At 42.3% G+C, this 25,949-nt stretch overlaps 1 protein-coding gene across 3 annotated transcripts in view; it reads right to left on the reverse strand.

Moving 5' to 3' along the window:
• Window positions 1-1,916: 1,916 nt before the first annotated feature.
• Window positions 1,917-25,949, reverse strand: part of dmgdh (dimethylglycine dehydrogenase) — a 184,340-nt gene continuing 160,307 nt past the window's right edge. For all 3 annotated transcript variants that reach the window (XM_048592254.1, XM_048592262.1, XM_048592268.1), the window contains exons 13-17: window positions 25,678-25,895; window positions 22,914-23,071; window positions 15,503-15,562; window positions 9,673-9,807; window positions 1,917-3,846 (exon numbers count right to left, since the gene is read on the reverse strand). In XM_048592254.1, coding sequence (XP_048448211.1) covers window positions 3,637-3,846; window positions 9,673-9,807; window positions 15,503-15,562; window positions 22,914-23,071; window positions 25,678-25,895 — 781 coding nt within the window. In that variant the 3' untranslated portion in view covers window positions 1,917-3,636. The remainder of the gene's footprint in view (window positions 3,847-9,672; window positions 9,808-15,502; window positions 15,563-22,913; window positions 23,072-25,677; window positions 25,896-25,949) is intronic.

Raw genomic sequence — 25,949 nt, forward strand, 5'->3', positions numbered from 1 at the left:
AGACCACCACTGTAATGTCAAGTAACTTGGCCACACTTCAGCTCATCTCTTTTGAAATGCTCACCCATGCTTTCCATATCTATAGATTTGACTAATCTTGGCCAACTTTCCAAGGTCTACTCTCTGTAAACTTAAGGCCAGACAAAACACTGTTGAATATTGGATTAACATTGAGGAGAACAAGGAGAGAAAGTTATTACAACTTTTATATTTATACCATTGATTAAAATTCAGTGCAATGGAAGAAATGGAACTCTGATTGGATTGAGATTCAACATGAAGTTGTGGGAAAGATGGTAGAGATTTGTGGGATGGTCAACATTCAGTTGTTTCAGAGAGAAAAGTGGAGTCAGATGGGAATTTGGGGTTAAGGGTGAGTTTTTGAGAAGTGTAACGACAATATTTTTGAATGGAAGGGGTAAGTTTCTGGATGAAACCACTTACACCTAACACACAGGCTACAATAGGGTGCTGGGTCTTCAGCATTTCAATGGGAATTGGACCAAGGGAACACAAGTTTCGGGGAGAGGGAGTGTCACTTGGAATTAAGAAGGACCAAGAGCTTGTGTGGTTTCTCTGAGGCCTTTTGAAAGGCCCTGCACTGAATCTAGACTGAGATAACTGATCCCAGATTAGTCTTGGTTTTTTGGTCCATATAGTTGAGCATCCCTAGACTTGGTAAATGGCTGGAGGCTAGGTGTGCAAGCTGAGAAAATAGTTCCAACAGCTCCTCCACCTGCTCTTGCATGGGGAACATCTCCCATGGAATTTACAGTCCTTCATGTTTTAAGTGTAAAGACACATACTGCTGATCAGATTGCATGTCAATTACTGAGTACTGTATATCTGGCACATCTAATTGTAGCATAGTATAGTAGTGTGGTAATGTTGGATTAATATCCTTGCAGCTCACAGTACTTTATAGACGTTTATGAAATCATAAGGGGCATAGGTAAGGTGAATTACCAAGGTTTTTTCCCTAGGGTAGGGGAGTCCAAAACTCGAGGGCATAGGTTTAAAGTGAAGGGGGGAAGATTTGAAAGGGACCTCAGGGGCAACTTTTTCACACAGCGAGTGCTGCATATATGTAATGAGCTGCCAGAGGAAGTGGTAGAATCGGATACAGTTGCAAGATTTCAAGACATTTGGATAGGTATATGAATAGGAAAGGTTTGGAGCGATATGGGCCAAATTGCAGGGAAATTGGATTAGTTCAGTTTAGGAAACCTGGTTGGCATGGACAAGTTGGGCCGAAGGGCCTGCTTCCGTGCTGTAAGACTCTACAACAACATTACAATACTTTATCATGTCAATGTTCTAACTTATCTGGAAATCTCTCAGACATTGTTGAGTAAATCACGTACTTCCAATCTCCCAGTGAGAGCTTGGACAATCAGACTACAGTATTACAACACTCTCTAATACCTGTACTTAGTCTTATTGAGTGTGGCTTCCTTTCTGGCAATAAGAAACAAGTTTATAATCCTAGATGACAGCGATATTGTGCCTATTCTCTGGGAGGAAGAGAATGGTAGGCTGAATGTCCTTTGGTTTTTTAACATAGGGTGCCTGCAAATAGGGAGTTAAAAGAACCCATGCTACTCTATTGTACCTTCTCCAGTTGTTGGGCACCAGTCAGCATCTGAACTGAGGAATACAGGTGTGAATCGGAAAGAACTTACATTGAGGAAACAAAAATCTTACTGACCTTCAATCAAACCAACTGCTCTAGAGACACCAGGGTAAGCTAGATCACCTGATCAACTATTCAGAATAAAGGACAAGGGTACATTATTCAACTAACTCCTGTAAATGGTATTCTATTTATGTACTTGTTCTGGGAATAAAAGGCACGTATAATTGTAACATAATCTGAATCCTACTTGTGAAAAAGAAACAAAAAATTCCCCAGGGGGTTCCAAAAAACAAGTTTATTTGTAAGGCATTAATGCAAATATGTTGAATTGTTTTAAATAAATACAATACAACAGACTAAGTAATTAATCTTCTACTTAATACAAATTAGTTCACATTTTATGTTTCAAATTACAAGGAAACATTTGTTCTCAAATCACCTCCTCTGCTATTCCTATTAAATCAGACAAACATTCACAGTAGTTATAACAGGTTTTTAAAAACTTATGACAGTTACCATTTTCATGAGTAAAAGTATCACTTGCTGTAGTACTAAAGGGACACTGATCAGTATGCCTACAAGTTGTTCTTATCATTTCTCAATCCTCTGACTTTTAAGTATCTGTTTCTGATGATGTAAACATCACATTGTTATTGCCCACTTTGTCTAACCACCAGGAGCTGTGAGATATCTCTCAAGCCTCCCTGTTCAGACTAACTTACTGCTGGCATTTTATCTAAAGGAAGGTGACTGGCAATTTGTTTTCACACCATTGCTCCATTTCTGAACAAAAATCAATTAATATATCAGGATATTTGTGGATTGCATCATTTCAGTTCATAACAGGATGGATTTGCTGCAACATTTGCGATTACTCAGGCAGAAATTCCTTTCCATTCATTGTTGCACTCATGCTGAAGCAAGGAAGAACGTGCAAGGAATGGATTACCAACTGCATGTATCACCCATCTAGTTCAAGGCCCAAATTAAAGTCAAGGCTTTAGTTTTGAAACCTAGAAGTAGGCCACCCTATCATTTGATGGTCATCGACCATTTCCTGACTTGTTCAGAACAGTTCCTGATCATGTTGATGTTGTGGATGTTTGACCTTGGAAAACCTTGGAACTTTAAACAAATGGTTTCATTTAGAGAAGTTTTTGCTATTTTGTTATACCTTTTCAGCAGCACACTGAAGTATCTGAACTCATGGTTCAGAGAAGTGAAAACTTCCTTTAGAGGTACCTTATCAATTTCCAGAATGGTGGCATATCTCAGCACCCAATGGAAGAGCTGAAATTCAAGATCTCATATTTATATCTGTCACTGAGTATTGTTGATCGATGCAACATAATTGGACTTTTCTTTCACATCGTTCAGTTATGATTTCAGCTTATATTAAAATATAAAAATCAAATACTGCTTTGAATTTTTCTTTCCTGTGAAGGCAAAATAACTTCCAACCATCTAGCATTAGTTGGAATTCAGTTAAGGAATGATAATGATACATGTGACTTTATAAAATAACCGAACTTCCATTGTATTACTTCCACTTGGGTAAAGCATTTTCACAGCAAGTGACTGACACATTGAAAGTAAAAGTTATTCAATGCAACAGTCAATTCACCTTAAAAAAACTTCCCAATTGTAAAATTGCAGCAAGTTTTATAATCAGTCTTATTTATTTTTTCACATTAAATGCTGTGTTTGAAATTTGTAAAGTCTCCTTTAAACAAGGTAGAGATCAGGGCTATAAGGTGTTGTGTAAACACAGGCATACTTACCCACTTAGTATTCAAAAGTTCTGAGACTCACACTATGGGACAGCAGCGGCTGTTTTATGTTTTCTGCAACAAGGCCATTTTGCTGGGGTCTGCATATCCAGGCAGGGAAGTGTGAGTAAATAGAAGCTTGGTCCCAGATGAAATAGGGCTTAATAGAAATGGTTAATACCCTACCAAAATATGATACAGAGTTGCTTTCTCTTTATACAATACTGTCCCTCAAGCACTTGAGCTTTTCTTCTTCATTCGAGTCCTGGTTGGCTCTGTCAGTATCAGTGGCTCCTGGACGATTACTGCCTTGTATTTTTTATTCAGTAGTTCCACCTCTAGCTGTTGTCCTATTTTGCTGAGCTCCAGAGGCACATATGCGAAGGCCACACTCTGCTGAGTGTTATAACTGTAGGCTCCAGATGTGGTGTTACCTACAACCTTAATAGAGAGGAATACTGTTTTATAGGCTGAACTTTGCATTTAAGGAAACAGCATTTAGTTTCTATTGTGGGGATTAAATTTGTGCTGTTTGAAGTGACTCATTTAAAACTAAGAAATGGAGCAAGTTCTTATTTCAGGTGCCAAGGATAGCAGTAAGCAGTGTTACCTTCAAGCTAACTGTAAAGTACTTTGGGCATCTGAGGTCATGAAAGATGTCATCTCCAATCAAACAGCACTTTCCTAACACTGCACTGAGGGTCAGCCTAACTTATGCTGTCAACCTTTGTAGTGGGATGTGAGCTTACAATCTTCTGATTCCTGGTAAGAGTTTTATTGAGTGATTGGAATATGGCTCTTGCTACCAAATGGAATGGTTGAGATGAATACCTAGCTGCCCTTGAATCCAAAGGAAGAAGAAGAAGGATGTGCAGGAAGGATTGGATGAAGTAGAGTGGAAGATTCCTTGAAGCATAAACACTAGTACAAAGCAGTTGTACTGAATGGCCTTTTTAGTCCCCCAAAAAGTTTTCCTAGTCATGTTAGTTTCAGATTTTAGAGTGTCTGCTACATGAGATTTGAATCTTATCCAGTGAAAATAGCGTTGGGGCTCCGATGACGTTATGGGACCCAGTTTCAACATATTCATCAAGTACCCACCTGTTTCTATCCTCATTTAGGTGAAATCACAATTGGAGTAATGGCAATGTTAATGAGGTGCTGAGTTAATTTAGGGTTAGGGTTATTTTGACAGGTCATCTACCCCATTGGGCAGACAGGATTAAAATCAGGCCTGTAAGTTCTTATTTCTCACTGCTAATTTTCACTGATCTGGGATTAATGACACAATGAACTTTCATCTCTGACACAGGTTGCAGTACAATACCATAAGATGCTTTGCTACTGAGCAAAAGCATATCTTACTTTTTTCTAGATGACGGTCCCTCAACATTATCCCTTTACAACTTCACCTCAATGAACTTTGAGCTTGGCATGTTGCTGTGCTCTTCTTCCATTGTCTTTGCCTCAGTGACCATGTCTTTGTCCAAGAGTCTTTCTCCCAGCTTCAGCATTCTCCCTGTACATGAACTCTTCCAACTGAGCTTTTAGCTTCCTAACATCTTTTCATTGTACTGCTGGCGTGAAACCAGTTGTCTCAGTTTCTCTGCACCCTGCACTTACCATAAACTACCTTCGTCTGCACTAGAAGACACTCTTTATTTCTTAAGTCCAACTCTTAAATTGTATTAAACCTGCCGACAAGAGTAACACTATTGTTGTTTAGTAAACTGATGTTGAGGCATAATGCCAAATCTGTCACCTCTTCCTATCTCCCCTGGACCATGATCCCACTACTGAGAAACAAGTTGTTATCTCCTGGACCATCGCTAATCTCCTCTCTTCTAATGGTCTTAGCCGCATGCCTGTCAAACTCATTGTCCACCAGCCTAAGAGATGTAAATATCACTTATGTCCGTTATTCCACAAAAAGGACTGCTCTGCTAGATCAACTAATTTCAACCTGACAGAAGACCCACAGAAGATATTTCATATAATCTTTACTTATTTTTTCTCCCTTTGTCCAGCCTTTTGTTCCCTCCATTCATGACTCTCCAAAGGTTTTCCACTACTTAAACATTTTCCAGGCCCTGACCAATTCCTTTTAACCACAGACATCAGTTTCTCAGCCCCCACAAAGATAGTCTGAGGCTCCTTGCTCCTCTCTTGGACAGAGGCTTAACAAGTTGTCATCACCTGCACCTTCCTGCGCCTGGGTGAACCTTTCTCCCATTGAACAACTTCCCTTAATGACAGTATTCACTTCCCCCAAATGAAACATGTTGCAATGAGATTAATTGGACCTAGTTGCAGCTTGCCTTTTCTAAGAGACTTAGACTTAGTTCCTCTTGTCCTGTACTAACAATGAGCAGCAAAATTCCACTACTGTACCCAATCCATTGCTGCTCTTTCACTCCAAATTATGAACTGTGTTGTTCCTCAAGGTCGTCTCTAATTGTACTTCACCAAGTCTTCTCTGATCAGTCCCAGATTCTTTTTCCATCTGATGTTGCCCATGCCACTGACGTGCTGGCGTTATGTAAGTCCGGGAGGCAAAATACATCTCCTGACAGTCTCGGCTGTCATACTGACCCATTCATGTCTCTGGGCATTCCTATGTAGCATTCCTTCATTAGTGATGTTGTCTCTCTAGGCCATGCCCCTGATCTTACACTGCTGAAAGGTGTCTGACTTGAATGATAGCTTTATTCTTCTCTTCCATGTCTTGCTAGCAGTAATTGCAGTTGGTTCTACTACAGAAATATAGAGTCACAGTTTCATGGCTGTGCTGATGGTGTTAGGTGCCCAGATTGCATGGAATTACTGTAATATTATGCTGCCTTGCCGATTCCTGTGTAGTGTGTCACGCTGAGACCTGGCAGAAGTTCCCCAATTTATTACAGTTCCACACACAATGCCCCAAAACAATAAGATCCCATGTGAGGAGGAAAGAACTAGCTCCATTTCATTATTCACCCAGCCCCTCAGATCCCTTCCCATGTGGATACCTGTCTCTCAGACCCAAAAGAGTTTACATTTTAAAAGGAGGCAACTTAATCAGTCTTTGAGATAACAAACAGTGATTAATTAAGAGTGATTAAGAATTAGAATATTAATTGCTAAGCAGAAGAAGAATTGCTAGCACAGCACACAAGTTGCACAGGTTAGAAATAACAGGGGAGTCAAAAGAGCTAAAAGTTAAATGACACAGATATCCGGATCAGCCTTTGAATTACTGGCAAAGAGAAAATATTGTGGCCATTGCAGTGCAAGTTATTGAAAGTGTTGACATTGGTAGTTGAACAATCAACTTCACAATTCTTAGTTTTGCAAGTTGGTTGAGATTCTGTCTTTTTGATTCCTTTTGACTGCGACTGAATTCTAGCATTTAAGGTGAGGAGAGTCCTTTTGTTGTCCTGTTTCCTTTTGTCTGGTTTGCTAGTTAGCTGGTTTACACCACGCAGAGTACGCGAGTGCTATTACCTGCAATTAAGGGGTGACTAAAGGATAGTTCTTCAACTGTGACCTTCACAGCACACTAATCTTGAACTCAAGCTAGTACACACAAGTACCTTACTGTAACTGCAATCATGAGAACCTCCGTCCCACTAGCACAGTCCAGTGAGTTGAACCTGTCTTTTTAACCAATGTCCTTGTATACTTTTCAAAAGGAAAAACATAAGATGTGTTTGTGGTTTGGGATATTACCCATTGAAGATGGCTTGTGCATGAGCAGGGGGTCATCAGACCCTTCTTTTCTTTTTGTCACAAGAGATCATAGTTCAGTCTTTTTTTTATTTGCCTCTTCTCCTTTTGAAGGATTGGTATTTAGAGTTCCTTCACATCTTTAGGTGTGACAATCCATGAGTCACTCTCCCTCTCTCTCTCTCCCTCCCTCCAGTCAGCCATTTTTGAATGTATCAGCCCTCCTTATAAAAAAAAACAGTTTGGAATTACAGGTTAAAAATATCCACGGTACTTCACAGTTCTGACCCATGGTCATGACAGAAGGTCAAATTCCTACAAAGCTCTCCCGTTTACTTCTCAGGTAGGGAGGGTAGTCGATACTTGCACTATTCTGTTGCCCATGGGAGGGCCTTATTACCATCAGATCATTGTTATCTTAGTCTTCTTGCATTTGATGTATAGACTAACGTTGAGGTCACTATTCTCAAAGCTGGTGATCATGTCTTGAAGCAATTCTTCAGCCAGCAAGGAGGTTTCATCTGTTATCTGGTGGGATTTCTGTGGGATGTCAAAGTCTGCAATCACCAAGGCCTTCCTCATAACCAATAAATAAGAGAAAAGGAAGGGGAAGAGAATACCGCCATGCCATGTCCCTGAGATGATGTTGGAGGAGTTTAAGGTGGCTGCGCTAGTTTTGATAAAGCAGTTGGAGTCATGGTATAAGGCTTTGAAGATGTTAACATACCTCTTTGAGATGTCATACTGTCTTATGATGTACCAAAGTGACTGTCGATGGGTGCTGTTGAAAGCGTTCCCGGAATCAATAAAATTCCATGGGACACAAGGCCTCTCTGTTGTTCTGGTCTGACTTAGGACCCCTCCCTCAGCCCACATCCAGTATACTGTTGACTGCCTTAGTGAGATTTACTGTTCCCAACTCAAACTGGAAAATTACAACAACTTTGCTTCCGAGTTGAACTCTTTACATTCACATGGTCCATCTGGGATTTTTCCTTTTCCATTCTCGAATTCTGGATTTTGTCTGTCAATCAATGTCTACTATAAACCTGTTGGTTCCCACAACTTTAAACTTCTTCCCACTTCACTTCCGGTAAGGATTCTTTTTCCAATCTCCATCTTCATCTATATCACACCCTGGCATGGCACTTTCCACACCAGTGCCTTTGAAATGTCTTTTCATTTTTATATGCCTGCGTTGCTGCCTGGCCAGCATTTGTTGTCTCTACCCTATTTTCCCATGAGAAGGTAATGATGAGCCACTTTCTTGAACTACTGTAATCCATCTGGTGTGCTATGCTCCGAGTGTTGTGAGGGAGGGAGTTCCAAGATTTTGATCCCATGACAGTTCAATATATTTCCTACTCAGGGCGGTGTGTGGTTTAGAGGGAAACACATAGGTGGTGGTGTCCCTACGCATCTGCTGCCCTTGTCCTTGTAAGTGGCAGAGGTCACAGGATTAGAAGATGCTGTCAAAGGAACCTTGGAGACTTGGGGCGGAGTATCTTTGCGTCTAGTATCCACTGTACGTTGGTGGTGGAGGGAATGAATGTTGAAGGTGATGGATGCGTTGCCAATCAAGCAGCTCTTTAAGTACTGGATGGCATTGAGCTTCTTGAGTGTTGTTGGAGATGTGCCCAATCAGGCAAATGGAGAGCCATCACACTCCAGATTGTGCCTTGTACGTAGTGAAGAGGCTATTCAGGAGATGACTTACTTACACCAACCTGTGGCCTGCTCCGTTTATTTATATGGCTGGTTCAGTTCAGTTTCTGGGTAATGGTAACACCATTGAATGTCAAGAAAAGATGGTTAGATTCTCTCCCATTGGGGATCATCTACACCTGGACCTTCTGGGGCACCAACGTTATTTGTCACTTATCAACCTGAGGCTGAATCCCATTATCAATCTCCTTTGGCCTTGTCCCATTAAGTTGTTCACCATTTAATCTCTCATAGCTTCTAACTTATCATAGACCTTCTGTTTATTCTTTCCTCCCTCGTCCCCATTTCGTGCCTCTGCACTCGCTTAAAACTTTGTACATCCATTGCCAAATCTGGCAAGACAATTATCATCCTGAAATATTAACCCTGCTTCTCTTCACAGATACTGCCTGCAAGGTTTTCTGCTGGGTTTTCTCCAGTGCTTTTTGTTTTTATTTCAGATTTCCTACATTTTGCTTACATTATTTTTATTGTTGTTGCAGTAAATCTTTTCTTAATGATCTCTCCTGGTGTTACATACTATCAATAAACCATAGCCATCTCCCTTCAGGAGCCAGCAAAGTGGAGTTTGCTTCAGACCCATAGTAGCAGCAGGATTTGTCTCATGGACTGAAACTGTTCAGCAAAGGAAACACTCAAGAAAGGTTTATGGAAGCAATCCAATATGGGAATTAGTCGGTGATTTTACTGTGGTTTTATTTAAAACGGGTTCTTGAGTCAGGCCTCATGGGAAGATTTGGCCTAGGAATGTAGTTTGGAGACATGTGGCCTCAGCAGTAAGGAGAGTTAAGCTGTCAAAGGTTCTTTTTCAAGGTGTTTAAATCTCTTTGGGCCTACCTTATCTTCATACCAAACACTTTCATTTCCTTCAGGATCCACATTGTCAGTCTGCATGGTAAGGTACACCAATTTGCGCTGAACACCCTCCTTCTTGATGTTCATCAAAGCCTGTTTTCCTATGAAGTCGATTGGCTGAGTGAGACAAAAACATCAACCCATCATAAATACCTCAAATGTTTATGCACAAAATCCTGACCCACCTTTCGCTTTGAAAAGAAATGGCACACGCTTTTGAAGAAAACTGTTTCAGCTGCTATGAGGCAAGGTACAAACAGCTCCCAGCATGTTTAAAATAGCCTTCCACAGGTCACTTTATCTTTACGAATGCAATTCATATTAAACATGACTTAGTATGAAATGTGTTGCAACAGAAAAGTTTATCTGGAAGGAGAACAGATAAGATGAAATGTTGCGACACAAACTGCCCACTGTTAATCAAAGATTCAGATCTTGAGGGAATGTATTTAGCCTTTGTCAGAGCAAAAGTAACAGAGTTAGGTGTATAATTTTGTTCAATACTTTCAGGCAGTTTTGAGTGTATGTGGTTGAGTTACTAAACCAACATGGACAGCAGGTTAGCAGACGGAAAACAAAGAGTAGGAATGAAAGAGTCATGTTCTGAGTGGCAGGCAGTGACTAGTGGGGTAAGGATCAGTACTTGGACACCAGCGATTCATAATATACATTAATGGTGGTATAATAGTGATCTAATAAGTAATAAATACTGGTCCAGCCAGTGATGCCCTCATCCATGAATGAATTTTAAAAAATGGTACAGATGAGCGAATAGCGAATTAAATGTAATATCTCCAAGCTTGCAGATGACACAAAGGCTGGGTGGGAGGGTGAGCTGTGAAGAGGATGTGGACATGCTTCAGTGTGATTTGGACAAGCTGAGTGAGTAGGCAAATCCATGGTCGATGAAGGATAATGCACATAAATGTGAAGGTTATCCTCACATTTATGAAGATGGATTATTAGCTGAATGGTGATTAACTAGGAAAGGGAGAGGTACAAGGGTGTCCTGTAAACCAGTTGCTGAAAGTGAGCTTGCAGCGAGAAATAAAGAAGGGAAATGTTATGTTGGCTCTCATAACGAGAGGATTTGAGTACAGCAGCAAGGATGTCTTGCTACAAATGCCCAGGGTGAGACTGCACATGGAATATTGCATGCAGTTTTGGTCCCCTTAGCCAAGGAAGAATGTTTTGACGATGGAGGAAGTGCAACAAAGATTAACCAACAGCAACAACAACAAAAACAAAGTTGCTGGAAAAGCTCAGCAGGTCTGGTAGCATCTGTGAAGGAGAAAACAGAGTTAACGTTTTGGGTCCGGTGACCCTTCCTCGGAGGATTTGAGTACAGGAGCAAGAATGTCTTGCTACAAATGTCCAGGGTGAGGGGCTCTGCAAGCTTCTGAGGAAGGGTCACCGGAACCGAAACGTTAACTCTGTTTTCTCCTTCACAGATGCTGCCAGGCCTGCTGAGCTTTTCCAGCAACTTTGTTTTTGTTCTGGATTTACAGCATCCGCAGTTCTTTCGTTTTTTTTTAAAGATTAACCAGACTGATTCCTAAGACAGCAGGACTGATGTATGAAGACAGACTGGATCAGTGAGGGCTATATTCACTGGATTTAGAAGAGTGAAGCGGGGGATCTCAGTGAGTAAAATTCTAACAGGAAAAGGCAGGGTAAATGCAGGAAGGATGTACCCCAGGACTGGGAGTTTAAAGATACAGGGTAGGTCACCTAGGTCTGAGATGAGGAAATCTTTCTTCACCCAGAGAGTGGTGAGTCTATGGAATTCTCTACCAACGAAAGTGGTTGAGGCCAAAACATTGAATGCTTTCTAAGAGGAGTTAGATATAGTTTTTAGAGCTAAAGGGAGAGATAGGATCAGTAAGCTTCGCACAGTCAGGAAGGAGAGATCAGATCCAGAGTGAGACAAACCCTAGATAAACACAAAAGAGTGGGATCACAGGTAACTCTTAAGTTCAGCTACTGATTTGACTGTCCACATCATCTGTTACTTTCAGGTTGAAGGTAAATAGGGGACATATTTACTGGCTACAAACTAATAGACCAGTATGAAAGTTTTAAAAACCAAATTAAGAACTAAGTAATTAAAATAAGATGGTGGACCAGGCCGTGTTGCAACTGCATGAAGTGGTAGCTGGTGGACCCCATTGTGGTTCATACTGACTGCATCTGTAACAAGTGTTGGTTGCTTGAGGAACTCCGGTTCAGTGTTATGAACTGGAGTCTGAGCTTTGAACACTGTAACCCATCAGGAAGGGGCAGAGTTACCTGGACGCTGTGTTTCATGACACAGTCACACTCCTTAGATTAACTACCTCGAATTCGGTCAGAGGTCAGGGACAGGAATATACTACTACGAGCAAGGCAGGTAGGTGGATCCAGGAGGTAGTGCTGAAGGAGCCTTAGCCCCTGAGCTTGTGTAACAGTTTGGGTTCTTGCTCCCTGTATGGATAAGAGTGAGGGCTGTAGGAAGAATGAACAAACTGATTTCAGCACTGTGGTACAGAGAGCCATTCAAGGGAGGTGGGAGAAATGTAGTTGTAATTGGGGAGAGTATAGTCAGGGGAATTGACACTGTTCTCTGTGGCCAGAATTGAAAGTCTTGAAGGCTGAGTTGTTTGTCTGGTGCCCAGGCTCAGGATATCTTATCTGGGCTGCAGAGGAACTCGGAGAGGGAGGGATAAGATCCAGTTGTCGTGGTCCACATAGATACCAATGAAATAGGTAGAAAGAGGAAAGAGGTTCTGCTGAGGGAATATGAGCAGCTAGGGGCTAAATTAAAAAGCAGATCCAAAAAGGTAATAATCTCCAATTTACTATCGGAACCACGAGCTAATTGACACAGAGTCAACAAGATTAAAGAGGCAAACACGAGGCTCAAAGATTGGTGTGGGAGAAACGGCTTCAAATTCATGGGACATTGGCACCTGTACTGGGAAAGGAGGGAGCTGTTCCGATGGGACTGGCTCCATCTGAATCATGCTGGGTCCTGATTCTTGGTGAATTGCAATAACCAGGGCTATGGATAGGGCTTTAAACTACACAGTGCGGGACAGGGGTGGGGGAGTGAGTTCAGTTGCTTGGAAAAATATGGAAAACGTTAAGTGGAAGGGGGCTCAGCAGAGGTGATTGATGTTTCCAGAACAAGTAACAGGACAGAGAGTATGGAAAGGGTTAGGAATCTAACTTCAGGCACAGCAGATAAGAGGACAACAATGAGAAGGGAGCAGTCAATGCAGGACTGAAGGTATTGTATTTAAATGCAGGCAGTATAAGAAACAGGGTAAATGAGCTTGTGTGCAGATTGAAATTGGTGGGATGATGTGGTATCACAGAGAGATGGCTGCAAGGGAATCGGGGAGAGGAACTAACTACCCAAGGTTACACGTCCTACCAAAAGGACAGGAAGAGGGGTCAGGGTTTTGTTGTTTGTAAGAAATGAAATTAAATCAATAGCAAGAAGTGAAGGCGTAGAATCTGTGTAGGTAGAGATGAGGAACTGCAAAGGAAAAAAGATCCTGATAGAAGTTGTGTACAGGCCTCCTAGCAGTAGTCAGGATGTGGGGAAGAAAATAAATCAGGAGATTGAAAAGACAGGTACGAGAAACACTGTTACAATAATCATGGGGGACTTCAATATGCAAGTGGACTGGGAAATCAACTTAGTAGCAGATCCCAAGAAAAGGAACTTGTGGAATGTCTACAAGATGGTATTTTGGAGCAGCTTGTGGCAGAATCCATTAGGGAACAGACAATTCCGGATTTGGTGACGTGTAATGAGGCAATCTTGATCAGGGAGCTCAAAGTGAAAGAACACTTAAGGGGCAGTGACCATAATATGATAGAATTCACCCAGCAGTTTGAGAGGGAGAAGCTGGAATCAGGTGTAATAGCATTACAACTGAGTTAAGGTAACCATGAAGACATGAGGAAGGAGCTGGCCAGAGTTGATTGAAAGGGGAACATGGCAGGGAAGATGGTGGACCTGCAATGGCAGAGGTTTCTGGGGGTAATTCAGGAGGCACGGCAGAAAATCATCCCAGGGACAGCATAAGAGCAAAAAGAAAAAGCATACAGTGCGGTGAATATTCGTGGGAAATGAAAGGATTGGGAAGCCTTTAAAAACCAGCAGAGGGTAAGTAAAAAGCAATAAGGGAGGAATAGAAATATAAAAGAAGATTGCAGGAGTTTTTATTTTAGATATATAAAAGGTAAGAGAGAGGTGAGAGTGGGCATTGGACCATTGAAAAATGAGGCTGGAGAAGTAGTAATGGAATACAAAGAAATGGCGGAGGTACTCTGCATCAGTTTTCACAGGGGAAGACACCAGCAACATTTCACAACTTCAAGAGAGTCAGGGGGTAGATAATAGTGGCCATGACTAAGGAGATGGTGCTGGGGAAGCTGAAAGGTTTGAAGGTGGATAAATCACCCGGACCACATGGACTACATCCTAAAGCTCTGAAGGAGATAGCTGAGGAGATTGTAGAGGCATTGGTGGTGATCTTTCAGGAATCACTGGTTTCAGGGAGGGTCCCAGAGGACTGGAAAATGGCTAATGTAACAGCCCTTGTTTAAGATGGGAGGGAAGCAGAAGACAGGAAACTTTAGGCCAGTTAGCCTGACCACAGCCATTGGTAAGATTTTAGGGCCCATTATTCAGAATGAGATTGCACAGTACTTGGAAGTGCATGACAAAATAGGGCTGAGTCAGATTAGCTTCGTCAGGGAGATGTCATGCCTGCAAAAATCTGTTTGAATTCTTTGAGGCAGTAACAAGCAAGTAAGACAAAGGAGAGCCAGTGGACATAATCTATTTTGATTTCCAGAAAGCCTTTGGACAAGGTGCTGCAGAGGAGACTTCTAAATAAGATAACAGCCCATGGTGTTAGAGGCAAAGTATTGGCATGGATAGAGGATTGACTGACTGGCAGAAGGCAGAGCATTGGGATAAAGGGATCTTTTTCAGGGTTCAGACGGCAGTTAGGAAGGCAAATGCAATGTTAGCATTCATTTCAAAAGGACTAGAATACAAGGGCAGAAACGTACCACTGAGGCTGTATAAGACTCTGGCCAGATCATATTTGGAATATTGGGAGCAGTTTCGGGCCCCTTATCTAAGGAAGAATGTGCTGGCATTGGAGGGGATCCAAAGGAGGTTTACAGGAATGATCCTGGGGATGAAGGACTTGTCATATGAGGAGCGGTTGACGACTCTGGGTCTGTACTCAATGGAATTTAGAATGAGAAGGGAATCTAATTCAATATCACAGGATGCTAAGAGGCCTGGATAGAGTGGATGTGGAGAAAATGTTTTCAGTTGTAGGAGAGACTAGGATCTGAGGGCACAGCCTCAGAGTGAAGGAACAATCCTTTAGAACTGAGATGAGGAGGAATTTCTTCAGCCAGACGGTGGTGAATCTGTGGAACTCATTGCCACAGAAGGCTGTAAAGGCCAAGTCATTGAGTGCATTTGAGACAGAGATAGATAGGGTCTCGATTAATAAGGGGATCAAGGGTTACGAGAAGGCAGGACAGTAGGGTTGAACAACATATCAGCCATGATCAAATGGCAGAGCAGACCCGCTGGGCCAAATGGTCTAATTTTGCTCCCACATCTTATGGATTTATGGATCAAAGGGTATGGGGAGAAAGCAGGAGCAGAGTATGGATTTGAATGATGAGCCATGATCATTGAATGGTACAGCAGGCTCAAAAGGCTGACTGGCTAATCTGGCTCTTATTTTCTGTTTCTTTGGTGGAATTATTTGCTATTCGAAAATCACCGTACCTTGTTTAACTTGATGAAATAGTCCAATCCAGCTTCAAAGGCGTTTGTGTCACAGTTCATCTAGAGAACAGAAAAATAATCCCTCAATTCTTCACTATCATTGAACCCTCAGCAAAGTCAAGCTTTTTTTAATGCACTCATAAGATGTGGGCATCGCTGGCTGGGCTAGCATTTATTGCCCATGCCTAGTTGCCCTTGAGAACATGGCAGTGAGCTGACTTCTTGAACCGCTGCAGTTTAGTGATTTATAGTTTACACCAGTAGAATCAGTGACATGGCACACTTCAATGAGACAAACAATTCCATGGCACATCCACTTTTTTTGTGGCATCACCCGTCTATTAAAATCCAAAGGCCAGATAGCTGATCAACTGAACAGTTGTTGCTTTTTTTGTCTTTGGGTTTGGATGTTTCACCAATGACTGAATTAGCAGACAAATCACCTCTTTTGACAACAAACATCCATTTCTTCTTAGATCGAGAGACATAAGATAGATTTCACAAAGAAATGTGGTTATGGTCAATTTAGGTATTTATGCTAATGTTAGCTTGGTTTCTTTGGTCACTGGTAAAAGCTATCACATTCTTTAAATTTTGTCCTTTAGCCACCTGTGTTTGGAATGTTCATGTTTTAGAATCGAAAGATTGATACTTCGCTGTTAGTTTGATGCTTAGTTTTCACAAGTTTTGTGAGTTGCAGTTTTGGCTGGATAGATATGTTGTTAAGATGAAACAATGTTTATTTTGCATTGATTTTCATTACCTTTGTACAAGATGTCACAGGTCACTTGGATAGTTCTTGCAAGACACAAGGTGAAAACAACTCAATTATGTGACAGTGCTGAAGGCGTTAATGAATATACATTGACTGTAAACTGGGGTTAGTAAATATATTGTCCTAGAAAATAACAACTGCTCCTGATAAAATCAGATAACTCTGCAACAACCAGGACATCATGTTGAGGTTGTACAGGACATTGGTGAGGCTTCTTCCAGAATACTGTGTGCAGTTGTGGTTGCCCTGCTCTAGGAAGGATATTATTAAATTGGACAGGGTTCAGAAAAGATTTACCAGGATGTTGCCAGGAATGGATGGTTTGAATAATAAAAATAGGCTGAATAGGCTGGGATTTTTTTTTCACTGGAGCATAGGGGTTTGAAGTGTGACCTTATAGAGGTTTATAAAATCATGAGGGGCATAGATAAGGTCAATAACAGGGGTCTTTTCCCTAGGATGGAGGAGCTCAAAACTAGGAGGAATATTGTTAAGGTGAGAGGAGAAAGTTTTAAAAAGGACATGAGGGGCAACATTTTTGTACAGAGAATGGTTTGTGTGTGGAATGAACTCCAGAGGAAGTTATTAATGCAGGTGGAGTTACAACATTTAAAAGACATTTAGACAAGTACATGAATAGGAAAAGTTTGGAGGGATATGTGCCAAATGCAGGCAAGTGGGTCTAGTTTAGTTTGGGAACATGGTCAGCGTGGACTAGTTGGACCAAAGGGTTTATTTCCATGCTGTATGAGTCTATAGCTCTATGACTGTGAACCTATAAACCATTTAGAAAAGTCGTTTGCAGTTCCAGGAAATATGAGTTAGTGAACAAATCCTGAAGTGTGTTACTGAGCCGTACAAGTCACTGATACAATTCCCACAGTGTGCTGAGGAAGCTGATCTCACCTGGGGTTAGAGGCAGGAGGAATAAAGACAATAGGAGCTCTATATCTTACTACAACAAGCCCAATGTAAACTGCAGGCATGCGGGCTTTTAATGACTATAGGATCAGACCTGGTTATAATGCCCTGAGGGTCAAACAGATTACTAACTTTCACCTGTAACCACCTAATCACATGGTAGCAGGAGCTTTTGGAAGGGGATGGGAAGAAAGGAAGAGCGTCCAAACAGGAACTTAACAATTGTATGAATAATGACAAGTTTACACAACAAGCAGAATTACTGACTGTTTGATCCACAGCATAAACTGTAGTTTAAATGAAAAATAATCTGAAGCTATTTAATCCTGAGAACCTCTGATACCTGTAATGTGATAACGATGATGCTGTCTCCTTGTTCGTGGTCCTCTCCCTTGTGTTAGGTACCACCAGCAGCAAGAGATAATCTTATCTATTCATTCACTAGATGCAAGCCAGAGGGCAGTTAAGAGCCAACCTATCCATCTTCTATCCGCCTCCCCCACTCTCCCTACTTATTTCAGAACCCCCTTTCCCTCCCCCATTTCTGAAGAAGGGTCTAGGCCCGAAACGTCAGCCTTCCTGCTCCTCTGATGCTGCTTGGCCTGCTGTGTTCATCCAGCTCTACACCTTGTTATCTCAGATTCTCCAGCATCTGCAGTTCCTACTATCTCTGAAACAATTTTAACCCCACTGCGAAGCCTCTTCTAAGGATGCCTACCCTGAAGAAGTTACCCTCCTCCCTCTGGAAAAACCTCAATGGCTCCACCTATCTTCTCCTCTATCCGCCTCCCTTTCTCTCCCTGTTTATTTCAGAAACCCCTTCCCCTCCCCCATTTCTGAAGAAGGGTCTAGGCCCGAAATGTCAGCCTTCCTGCTCCTCTGATGTTGCTTGGCCTGCTGTGTTCATCCAGTTCTACATCTTGTTATCTCACATTGCTGTGGGTCTGGAGTCACATGTATGCCAGGTCAGGAAAGGAAGCAGTTTCCTTCTGTAGTGAACTAGATAGGTTTTCCCCTCAACAACCTATAATGGTTTCACAGTCATTATTACATTCTTTATTTAAAGATTTTTATTGCATTCAAATTCCATTGGATTTGAACCAGGGTCCTCAGAACTTTACCTGGGCCTCTGGATGAATAGTCCAGTGATAATACCACTAGGCCACCACCTTCTCTGGCCAATGAAATAACAAGTAAAGGTGAGTAAGATAAATGGCGGTGAAGAGGCAATTTGGAATGAAGATAGGGAAGTGATCTATGGAAAACCAAGCATATGTAATACTAAGTGAGGAAGCAGTGGTAAAAGATTGAAGGTTGTGTACGTGATAAAGTGCAAGCAGAGAATGTACAAATATGTGAAAAGCAGGAAGGGAAGTATTGCAGTGTTTGTACAACTATAAGTAGAAGGATTCTAGGTAGAAGGCAGTGAATTGTAATGAATAGTGAGAGAATAAGTGAAAGGAAAGTTGTGAAATCCTTTTGAAGGCAGGAGGAGCTTGGAGTTCAAAAGTAAGAATGTGCTGAGAGTGCAGCTTATTTGTAAACGTGATGTGGGGTTTTTGGTTGTTTAGGAAGTTAACAAGGGATATATTTTGTGCAATTTGGTTCTTGGCTATATACAAAGTAAAGTTTAGTTGATATTAATTTTAATCTTTTTATCAAAGTGGAAGTCTTAAAATGTGAAATCTCTGCAGATGGTCATCTCCTTTTAAAAGTTATTAGTTTCTATGGGGACCATGACAGGGGATTGTTCTCACTTTTGAAGTTCTTATGGTGGAATTGAACATCTCACAGACTTTGTGAGTGATGTTAATGTGCACCAGCTCTGTAGCCTTCCCTATCCAGACCTGCTTCACTATAACTTTGAGAATGTTCATCCTGGTGGCCTGGAACAATATCTTCCCTTCAAAAGGACTTTCAGGGACAGGAGACATGAGCCCTCCCACCCATCTCATATTGCTAATGACGTCCTTCATGGTTGATCTAGGAGGACTAAGCAGTGAATACGACCTTCCTTTGGGAGATGCATCTTCAAGTTGACCCAGACTTGAGTGATGAATGAAAATCCAATATGTGACAGGGGTGGACAGAACATTTTCTCATTTGGTGGAGGAGGAGGTTTTGTGAAATGGAAATATGGTTCAAAGGTTATCATTGGCCAAAGCTCAAATTCACGACATCGTTCGTGGCTTACTGCCCAATCTGCCGGCCCTCACTCATGTGCTCATTTCACATCCTGAGTTAAAATTAGGCGTGGATCCTCAGTTTAACATTTTGTCTGAAAGGCGATGTATCTGATGATTCAGAGCTCCAGAGAAGCATCAGTTTGGATATGCACTCAGATCCTGGAGTGACAGGGTTTGAAATTACAATCGACCGATTTAGAGGAAGGAAGTGTTACCATTGAGCCAAACTGACAGCAATACATTCAAAGAACCTCTTCGTAAATGGTTACAGACCAGAACTTCCTTAACTGCAGAATCAAACCAACACGGAATTGTGGAACTATTATGGCACAGAAGGAGGCCTTTCAGCCCATCCTGTCTGTACCAGACCAATTTGTTTGGTATGATGTGCAATGTGTGGAGGCCTGGAAGCGAAAGGAAGGAAGAGGCAAAAGTCCATTCACCTCAGAAAGCAGTGGTACAGCTACAACCAGCTGCAAGCCTGGACAGTTGTGCATCTTAGACTTCATTATCATTCTGGAGGACAGGCTCAATCAAACCCAATGCCAATGGGGTCAGTCAGAAGGGAATCGAGGAAGGGTCTACAGAAATGGACTTTGGCATGGTCTGGAGAAAGGAGGTTAGTCTGAGGCAGAAGGGACAACGAAACACACCTGAACCTCACCCAGTTTTGAGGAAGGGTCACTGACTCTGAATCGTTAACTCTGCTTTCTCTGCATAGGTGCTGCCAGATTTGCTGAGTTTCTCCAGCAATTTCTGTTTTTGTTCCTGAACCTTTCTTGGCCCTGATCCTGTCTACTGTTACCATTCACACTCCAGTGAAAATTGTGTCAGGTCCAAATAGTGTCACTGGGCTCTGATAAATAACAGGTACTGAAGCCCAGGTCTACCTGTGATCTTTCTAATGATGAGATCGAGTGAGTGGGAAGGCAAGGGATACAGCAGAAGACATCCAGCTATTATTTTAACTATCAGCCAGCCCTCTGTCTTATTGCTTGCCAATCCAGGTTAAAATCAGGCTTTTAATAACTTTACAAAATAAAAACACATCTTCAATAAACGTTTCCAGTGACTAGAGACATGCAAGCACCAACATATGCACAATACTGAAAATGACCACTGTGGGGCACAGCAGCTTCACACAAACAGAAAAGTTGCATTAATGCCATCAGACATGTTAACTCTGTTAAGCACAAAATTATTTATTTTGATACATATGCCATATTAGGTGCTGCCAATCTGATAATCATATCTCACTGTCAGTTATTTAATTTTCTAATCTTTTCTATTACTTCATGGGATATTGGTGTGGGGACTAGGCCAATAATTATTGCCCTTCCTTAAATGCCCTGGTGGAGGCAGTGATGAGCTGCCATGTTGAGCCATCCAGTCTTTGGGTTATAGCAACTCCAACAGTGCTTTAGACGGTGAGTTCCAGGATTTTCACCTAGCAACAGTGAACGAATGGTGGTATATTTTCAAGTCATGATGATGAAAGGATTGGAGGGGGACTTGCAGGTGATGATATTCCCTTGTATCTGCTGCCCTTGTCCTTCCAGATGGAAGTGGTTGAGAATTTGGAGGGTGTTGGCCAAGGATCTTTGGTGAATTTCTGCCATGCATCTTGTAGATAGTATACACTGCTGCTACTGAGCATCAGTGGTGGAGGAGGGAATTGAATGCTTGTGGATGTGGTGTCAATCAAGAGGGCTGCTTTGTACTAGATGGTGTCAAACTTCTTGAGTGCTGTTGGACTGCACTCATCCAGGCAAGTGGGGAGTATTCTATCACACTCCTGACTTGTGCCATGTAGATGGTGGACATTCTTTAAGGAGTCAGGAGTTGACTTAATTCCTGCAGAATTCTCGACTTCTGAGCTGTTCTTGCAGCCACAGTATTTGTTGAGGTAGGTGGGACAGTTCAGTTTCTGAGCAAATGGCAATGCCGAGGATGCTGATACTCAGCTGACATAGCATTCATTGATACCCCTATGTCTTGCTTGCAGGACAATGTGAGGCAAAACTGGAGGCAGCAGGAGCTATCCAGAGGGCAACTGGCGGGTCCTAATCCCTGTGGAGGAAACACCACTCCTCATTATAGTGAGGTCACTGAGCAGGGCACAATCTGTAGCTGAAACCACTGAAGATGACAATATCATCATTCCTAAAATAGTAGGATTTTCTGAAGAAGGGTCTAGGCCCGAACGTCAGCTTTCCTGCACCTCTGATGCTGCTTGGCCTGCTGTGTTCATCCAGCTCTACATCTTGTTATCTCATCAGTCCTAATCCTTGTTCTCACATCCCACTTCTCCGTCGTCCCACGCACTCTTTTAATTTACATCCCATAGATGCTGTAAGTGTGCCCCTTCCTCCTTGTACCACAACCTTAAATGCCCTCACGCCTTTTTATTTCACAGACTCAGATGGCGTGACCAGGCTTGGCTGTGAGAGACTGATGATGATGATGACACAGCATTTACATTAGATTTCATATGCACAGTCACCAGCACAGAAACCGACCCTGTGTGTATCTCGGACAGAAGATTATTAGTGAGGTCAGCATGTGGTGACACACCAGGCTATGATGGACTGGACTGCTGTGTGAGTGCCTGATGGATTGGAAAGAGCTTGCAGTCATTGTCAGGGAGCAAGGAGGCATCGTGCCTAACATGGTGCAAGGCTTTGTGCCAAGCTTACAGCAAATGCAGATATTCAAGCCAAGTCAGTGTGTACATTTGTAGACCCAAACATGACGCAGTGCTTAAGAGCCTTTGTCATAACTTCCATTGCTAATGGGCCCAATTTTCCATCCAGTGTTTTCACCTGTCAGAGACTCCAAAACTAGGGGCCATCAATAGCTATTAATGACAAAAATAGGGAAATAAGGAGAAATTTCTGTACTCAGAGAGTAGGTGGAATGTATAACTTGCTACAAAAGAAAGTGATTTAAGCAAATAGTTGTTTTCAAAAGGGAGATATAGAAGGGAGTTTGGCAGAGCAGAGAATAGAAAGAGGTGAAAGGCTGAGGCATGTGGAATGGGATGAGACTTGTGTAGTGTACAAACACCAAGACAGATTGGCTGGGTTGACAGTTAGTTTCAGTGCTATTTTTCGGATGTAATTCCACATAAATTTCGATTTAACCCCTATTCAGGAAGACCTGGCAGGAAAGACAATGATTTTCTTTAGCAGGGTGTGGAGAAGCATGACAACTCATGCTGGAACTGCTGAGAAAGTATGGGCATCTGGGTTAATACACTCACAAAGTGGCCCTGTTCCTCTCCCTTGTGACTTAGCTCAGTGCAAGCACCATGCCTTGTGAATGTGAACTGCACAAAGCTAGATTCTCCTTGATGGAATGTGACTGATGCTGGGCCTATATCGTCCCTACGTGAGACCTGCTCCCAATTAAAAGCCAACCTACTCGGCTTTTCATTTGAATTCAGCACAAATGAAGACTGTCACTTTGTGTGTTGCTGAATGGGGCAGCACTAGAAAAAGAGTAAATATGATATCTCACAGCTACTGACCTCTGCTCCCCAGCCTCTGAATGCTTTCTCAAGTCGTAGGGAGTTCATAGCATACGCTCCAAAGTTGTCAATTCCAAATTCCTGCCCTGCCTCCATGATGGCAGTGTAGAGGGCAGCAGTGTCTTGTCGTTTGTGGTACAACTCCCACCCAAGCTCACCTAGAGTGAAACAGAGAGGTCAGTCAAGCTTAAATCATGCCAAAAATATATTATGAGGCTTCACACTATAAGGAGTGTAATAGAGATATTTCCTTTCATTTTCAACACTTTAAAGCTGATATAAATGGGATGTACAGCTGGTAAGTATCAGGATTAGCACTTAATATATTGAAATTCTATTCAGTGCAGTACATTAAAATTTACGGACACTTCCTCCCAGGTACACCCCACAATGTATATTAGAATAGCTGACATTATTAATACTGGTCAGAATTTATCTCACTGGAACTTTAGGCACTACAGACATTAATTCCACCTATTATGAACATATGAAATAGCACCAGGAGTTGGCCATTCAGCCCCTCAAACCTGCTCTACCATTCAATCCCCTGGAAGACAACTCTCTGATTGATTCCTGGGCAGCTGAAAAGCTTGTGGGTGTGAACAATACACTGAGAAGCCTGTGGACTGCTGGAAGGGGCAGGTGGTACATCTGTGCGTGTGTATGCGCGCGGGTGCGTGTGTGTCTCTCTCTCTTTCTGCGGTAAATTACCTGAAACTGAAAGAATTTTCTCCCACTGGTTGCTGTAAGCTGTTGCCTTTAACTACTAACTAAAAGACTCGGTGGTTGGTGTACTAATTGACCTGTGCCTCCTGCAAAGGGATGAAAAGAACCTGGAGAAAGAAAACTGAAGAACAGAAAGTCCTACAACTCTTCGCTGGTTGGAGTCAGACCTAGCACATTGGAAGATGGTTGTGGTTGTTGGAGGTCAGTCATCTCAGCTCCAGGACATCTCTGCAGGAGTTCCTCATTGTAGTGTCTTCGGTCCAACCATCTTCAGCTGCTTCATCAATGACCTTCCCTCCATCATAAGGTCAGAAGTGGGGATGTTCGCCAATGATTGCACAATGTCTGTGACTCCTCAGACATTGAAGCAGAGTGTGCCTGCATGCAGCAAGCACCAGACAATGTTCATCCTTGGAATGATAACTGGCAAGTGACACTGTGCCCCACAAATGCCAGTCAATGACCCATCTCCATCAACAAGGTATCTAACAATCATTCCTTGACATCAACAGCAGTCCCATCACTGGATACCCCACTATCAATATCCTGGGAGTCACCATGGCCAGAAGTTTTACTGAATCGGCCACAATTACTGGGCCGAAGGGTGGGGGGAGCAGGTCAGTGGCCAGCTATTTTGTGGCAAATCACTCACCTTCTGACTTCTGTCACCTGCCCACCATCTACAAGGCAAAGGTGGGGAGTGTGATGGAATACTTCCCACTTGCCTGGTTGAGTGCAGCTCCAATAACACTCAGGAGGCTAGACACCATCCAAGAAAAAGCAGCCCGCTTGGTTGTCATCCCATCCAGCCTCTTTAATCATGCATTCTCTCCATTACAGGCACATAGTGGCAGCAGTGTGCACCACCTACAAATGCAGTGCAGCAAATTGCTGAGGCACAACAAGCTGATGCCTCAACTGCCAGCAGAGAAGTCATAGATTAAAGGTCCATTCATGGATAGAGCCACAGCCTTTCATCTCCGCAGCTGTGTCATTGAGGCACAGAAAGGCCAGTTCTACTGGCCAGTCTGGCAACAACCAAGAAGCTACTTCAACAGGGACAATGACTTCCATATATACCCAGGGTAGGGAGAGCAGCTGGGAAAAACCAGCACCGCTGCTAAATAGCCCCCAGTTGGGGTCTTCATGAAGTAAATGGTTGCCCATCTCCATAAAATGAGTAGATGACCTAGTTCCCTGCCGATCCTGGGAAATCTCTGAGTGGCAAGAATGCACTGGGGAGGTATCCCTTTGGATATCCTTCAACCACCCTACTAGGTATCCTGTTTCCATGGAGCCAGGAAATTAGAGCTCACATTTACAATTTTGTGAACTGATTATGATCACATTTCAAAATAGCAACATAATTGCAGTGTTATTTATGATGTGCTAATTGCGCTATTACATTTGTCTGCAACAGCACATATGACTACTGTGACGTCACAAACACCTTTTTATCAAACATTTGCTTCATCATGGCATTTTAATAAGTACTTGGGCTCCTGATAGAGTTTCACCTGTGGGAGCACAGATCAGAAGTTTGGGCATGTATTTCCCATAGTTTCCTGATTATTAACTTTGAAGTTATCTAAAGGGCAAGTCTTATACTCATTTCTCCACGTCTCATCTTTTTTCAGTTGCCTATCAGGCCATCCCATTTCTAATTTTAAGTTGTCTAAAATTACCACTTATTTTCACTCTTCCTCGTCTACGTCCCTTTAATCATCCTTCAATCACCTCATTCAAGTTTAGAGGATGGCCAAACTAACCTTGATGTCTTTGCTTGAAGATATTCACTAATGGTATTACCTTCTCCACACGCTGAGAAATTCTTCATTGCTCTTGTGTTTTCTCCAAATTTAAAAAAGACATAGGGGGCAACTTTTTTACACAGAGAGTGGCTCATGTGTGGAATGAACTCACAGAGGAACTGGTGAATGCCGGCATAGTTACGTTTAAAAGGAATTTGGATAAGTATGTGAATAAGAAATGGGATTTGCAGCAAGTGCAAGCAGGTGTATCAGTATCTGACACTAACCTGTGTAGGAAATCCTCATAGCTGTAAGGGGGATACCAGCCAGAGTGACAGGCTTACACTGCAGGAACTTAAACGCTGTTCCACTCATGTCTACTGTCGTGAGTTTCTGAAGGACCATCCGTGAAAATGGCCCTGCTACACCCAGCACTCCGATCTCATCAGTCACATTGTGAATCTCAACTGCATAGCCACCATTCACTGCCTCTTCCTCTATATATCTAAATAAAAGGAAGTGATAAGTCAGATGAAGAGTACAGATCTGGCTTCCCTTT

Source organism: Rhincodon typus, chromosome 3 (assembly GCF_021869965.1).
Source record: "Rhincodon typus isolate 14 chromosome 3, sRhiTyp1.1, whole genome shotgun sequence".
Taxonomy (NCBI): Eukaryota; Metazoa; Chordata; class Chondrichthyes; order Orectolobiformes; family Rhincodontidae; genus Rhincodon; species Rhincodon typus.